The sequence below is a fragment of the Citrus sinensis genome, chromosome 6 (genome assembly GCF_022201045.2).
Source record: "Citrus sinensis cultivar Valencia sweet orange chromosome 6, DVS_A1.0, whole genome shotgun sequence".
NCBI lineage: Eukaryota > Viridiplantae > Streptophyta > Magnoliopsida > Sapindales > Rutaceae > Citrus > Citrus sinensis.
The window spans coordinates 17880280-17885448 of record NC_068561.1 but is presented as its reverse complement, the minus strand read 5'-3'; the positions used below and the strand labels follow the sequence as shown (position 1 = coordinate 17885448).

General features: G+C 36.1%; 1 protein-coding gene across 1 annotated transcript; it reads right to left on the bottom strand.

Annotated features, from left to right (window-relative positions):
• Positions 1 to 1380: 1380 nt before the first annotated feature.
• LOC102623349 (serine/threonine-protein kinase STY13) lies at positions 1381 to 4924 on the bottom strand. Its single transcript, XM_006481115.4, has 7 exons — positions 4695 to 4924; positions 4099 to 4387; positions 3724 to 3856; positions 3409 to 3604; positions 2858 to 2982; positions 2113 to 2271; positions 1381 to 1997 (listed from the first exon to the last, which is right to left on the bottom strand). The coding sequence occupies exons 2-7, from the start codon at positions 4329 to 4331 to the stop codon at positions 1707 to 1709; spliced, it is 1137 nt and encodes a 378-aa protein (XP_006481178.1). The 5' UTR covers positions 4332 to 4387; positions 4695 to 4924; the 3' UTR covers positions 1381 to 1706.
• Between the last annotated feature and the right edge of the window lie 245 nt (positions 4925 to 5169).

The window sequence follows — 5169 nt, the reverse complement described above, 5'->3', positions numbered from 1 at the left end:
CAAAGAAGAATCATGATATTGGCTTTAGTCTAGAAAACCGGAGTCCTGAATTTCAATGTCAGCAATCAGTATTATTATATTCAATGAGTTTTGTTGTGCCATACATCAACTTCTTTGAGCAGAATTTCTCAATTTTTTATTTTTTATTTTTTATTTTTTAACAAACAAAAAATATTTATTTCCGAACACATTACATATAACGCCATACATATATTATTCATAATGTACGTCAAAATAAATTTAAGATAATTATTCTCTTTGAGTACAGAGTCCGGGTTCAAGGGCGCAATCTGCAAAATCCGGGTATGAAATTGAAAACCCTCATCCAGGTTGTTTCTCTGGGCCTAACCGTAAGATTAAGATAAATTAGGTGAAAAGTGAAATTTTAAAAATTTGAAAATCTTGACTTCACTCTAAAAGAATGATAAATTTGCCCCAAAAATACACGCACAAGAGTTACCCAACCTACCTTTATTTGAAACGACCTTTGTAATTCTACCAAAGTACCAATCAATAAAATTTAATTTCCTTTAGGTACACAGTATTTGACTCTTCCAATTTTCAGGTTAAAAACGAGATTAGTACCCAATTTAGAATTCAGTGAACGTAGAAAAGTCTCACGAACTTTTAAGTATTTTCAAGGAAAAAAAAAAAAAAGGAAGAAGAAAATTACTTCGTTTTGCCATCAGAGATTTAAATTTTATTTTGAAACAAGACCTACTGTCAGCCTTAAATTGAATTTTAAGGACTATTCAAATATCTACATTTGACCAAAATTCAAACTGTTGAAATTTTTTTAAATATTTAAGTGCGTGCGCGTACTTGAAGAAAGTTATAGCTTAGCTAATCACTAATCAAAGACAGGGTGACAAAGTTAAGAATTTGAGAAACTCTGTACAATTTTACCCGGTAACTCCCAAACGGGGTCGTTTGCCCCATTCAAAATCGAAGACCGAAACTTTGATTTTTTCTCTTTCCCCGGTCAAACCGTCCAATTTTCTACTTTAATCACATTTTTAATCTGTCCAATAGTTTAATTTAATTTTTTCAAAATGGGGTATCTTGACCAGGTCACATAGACTATATCTTAGCCGATGTACATTACTCGGAGATTAATATCTATCAGATCACTATCTTACGCATTAAAAACCTTGCGAGTTTTGACTTTCATGTAGAGGGATAATGAGGCGTTCGTTTTCATCGCAAGCGACGACTATCAAAGAACATTACGATAATTAAAATACATTTCTCTCAGAAAGAAATGCAACCCCTGCATGTAGACATTCTAGCAAATAAATGGCGATGAAACTATCGAGTATCGATTGACCAGACAGCATCACGCGATATTGCGGTTCACTAACTATGTTATGGATCCAGATATGCGCAAACTGAAGATAAATTTGCTTAATTGCAAATATAACCACAATTTTGAAATGAAGTAAAATTGATATGAACACCAAAGAGTTCAAACCATGTACCTACTTTACAACTAGTCATGTAAATAATTATATTTTTGTCTTTTTTCTTATTTTCCAGATGAGTTTCCTCACTAACATGATTTCGTTTCAACATTTTTCACTTTTCATCCTCAGCTAATCGTCATAGTTAGGGTAATAAACCAGAGATTCGCCAAAAATATATACCTACTATTGCATGCCAGCTTTCTATGAATTGGAACAAAAGAAATTATCCAAAATTTTACCCACTCATTGCAAGTTCTTGGTCCTCTTAGCAGTGAAAAGTTGGCGAAGGAAAGCAAACTTTCCTCTTGCACGAGCAGAGAACTCAGTCATGGCCCCATTACTTGTGGCGGCTGCCTCGTTGGTATCGGATTCTGGAACAGATGGTGAAGGTGGTCTGAGCGTGAAGAGGAAAGCATTGAGCATGCGGATGATCTGACTGAAGCTTGGTCTCAAGTTAGGGTCCTCAACCCAACACGACTGAACAATAAATGCAAGATCCGGGGATATATCCTCTGGAAGACCTGGTCTCGCATGCTACGTCACAGACAACAATGATTATCAGGTTTGAAATATATTATTTTCAATATTCATAGTTTATAAGGAACAAATGTTATGTAGAGAATTATGGTGCATATATTGATTCTTGAACCTTAAAAGCAGCAGCATAAGCAGCCTGCAAGTTCGACATGCCTTCGAATGGCAAACGGTTGGTTAACAGTTCCCATAGGACAATTCCGAAGCTGTAAACATCAACCTTGTTATTGTAATGCTTCTTCTCTCCCTGACGCAATGTCACTGTGCTGTACAACTGCAAAGAGATGTACATATTATAGGTGACAGACTAAAAGAGTTACCATTGGGCGGGAAAAGTTTGTATAAAGCACAGGTAAATCCTTAGTCTCTCTGATGCAATAGATAAAAGCCAAGCTTAGTTTCTCCTATGCAGTAGACAAAAATAGAGAAAAGCCAACCAGTCTAACAACAGTCATTCAACATCTCAACTAAAATAATTATGTCCTAGTGTTTTAAGATTGTCCCTGAGTTTGTACTTCAGCGTCTTGAGCAATCAATCTAATCACATATGGTTCAAAAGCAGAAAAAGCGAAAAGAGATGCTAATCACAGAAAAAAGATATAACTGAACTTTTACATACAAGATACAACCATCACAAACAGTACATGCAGCCACTTCCAGATTATAGGAGGGGGAGTATTATAGCCACAGCATCAGAAGGGCAGTGCGGAACCCTAGAAATGCACCACTTTCATGATAAGACTTTAAGCATAAAAATTTTTAGAAGAATCTTCTACTATGTTCCCAACCAAGTGAATGAAACAAAGGAACAGTTATAGCAAACAAAATCTAAAAATTCCTCATACAAGGAGGACACAAACCTCAGGAGCCATCCAGCGATAAGTACCCGTTTCTGCAGTCATCATCTCGGTCACAGTTTCTTCTCTCGCAAGACCAAAATCTGCAAGCTTCAAAGACTTCTGATCTGGTGTAAGCAACAAATTGTCTGCATAAATTTCAATTAAGAATCAGACATTGACCTTGAACTACAATAAATACAATATACAGAACAACAGTTGACATTCTGCATTCAGTAACTGGGATTTGCATTAAAATTACAAATGCAGATCATCCCATCTGAAAAACAACCAGTTAAGGCATCTAGAGATATGCAAAAACCATATTTAGCACAAGAAGGCCCTGAATACCACATTTGTTCTCATCATACACATAAAACAAAGCAGAAGAATGAAAGAAGAAGAGAAACGAGATTAAAACTGAACATCATTCTATGTTCCAATTGCCCCTAAAAAGATTTAAAAAATTAAAAAAATAAAAACTAAATGACCCCTTAAACGAACCCAGGATCAATACAACGAAGCCTATGGGAATGTAATAAACATTACCCAGACAGAGTATGCTCAAGATATACCAGGTTTTAAATCTCTATGAATAATCCCATTGGCATGCAGACAATCCATGGCTCGAGCTATGTCAAGAGCAAAATTTAAAGCCACATGAAGATCTAATTTGTTTGGACGAAGGCTAACTAAATACTTTCGAAGCGACATCCCTGGTAATAGCTCCGTCACTATCACCATTAGTGGATCCTTACAAGCTCCAAGAAACTGCGAAGGCCAAAAAAACAGACCAAGTTCAGCAAAATAGATATCATAGAGGAACTAAAGGGTTGGATACAGCCATCAAAGCCAAACAAATATGACACATTCTCGATTTTGAAACTCACCTTGACAAGATTGTCATGTTTTACTCTAGACATCATATTCACTTCACGAATAAAACGATCCTCAAGCAAAGCTCTTTCATCTGAAGTGCTCCCACGATTGAGAACTTTGATAGCAACAATCCGATCGCCATACCTGGAAAAGAATTAGATTACACCTATGTAACCAAGACACTAGCTCCCATTCAAAGTATGTTTACACGCCCATTGCACAGGACCAACAGTAAAATTCATTCATAAGCAATAACATTGTTTGTAGTAGCGACTTTATCATATGTAAACGAATACATACCATTTCAAAAAGAGTCTTCTTAAATGCAAAATATAGTGAACTAAAACAAACTATTATTAAACCAACGAAGCAGAGTTGACACTGACCTTCCTTCATAAACTTTCCCATGAGCTCCTTCACCAATTTTAGAGCCAATAAACAATAATTTCGGGTCAACAAGCAGACTTCGATCGATTGTCAATTGCGGGGCCGTTATCGATCCATTTTTCACGACGGCTCTCGATTCTTTCTCGACAGAACCCCGCAAAACATGCTGGTTTTGCTCTTGTTCCCCCTCTTCTCTTCCTACTCTGTTCTTTTCGCTGTTGCTGCAACTCATGCTTGCCACTCACACTATCCCTGAATTCCTCATTATTTTTTTCTCTTTTTTTCTCTCTTTTTTAATTACAAAAAAGAAATTAACCACTAAATCAGGTTGAAATTAACAATTTTAACTCTAAATTTCATCAAAATCCTCATTCCACCGGACCAAAATCCAATTTTTCACTTCACAGTCCAAATTAACCATCCAGAAACACCAACAATTCCCCCCAAAAAAAAAACAAAAATTTAACAATTTTTCCTCGATTAATTCCGAGAAAAAATACTTTTCAGTAGAATAATTTCTGCTCTGAACTTAAACAGATTTTTTAAGCTTGAATGAAACAAGATAAGACAAAGAAAAAAAAAAAAAACAACTTACACTCCACGCTAAATTTTGAAAATTTTCTTCACGTAACCAACATCAACATCATCTACAACAAGAGGGACAACACGACGTCGTAGTTGAAGATTCTTTTTGGATGAATCTAATTTCGTATTCGACGGAAAAATACCGCCGTTTCTTTTTATTTTTTTCCCGGCGAAGAAAAGATATATAAGAGTGCTTTTTTCAAAAATGGAGGATGGACAAAAACAAAACAAAGATTGGGAAATGCAAAGAGACGAGTTGATGTTAAGAAGAAACTAGTGCTGCCAATTGGGTTACGACACGTGGACACCACAAGAATCAGGCTTGTGCTTTCGAAACATCAGCGATTTGGACGTTCTTGGTCCAGGACGTTTAAGATGGAGCTCTCGTACAAATTAAACTCTCTTTTTCGGCTCGGCTCTGTTTTCTCGGCTCGGCTAAAGTTTCCATTCGTTTCCCTCGTGTGCGGAAAAGGAATATTTTCTAA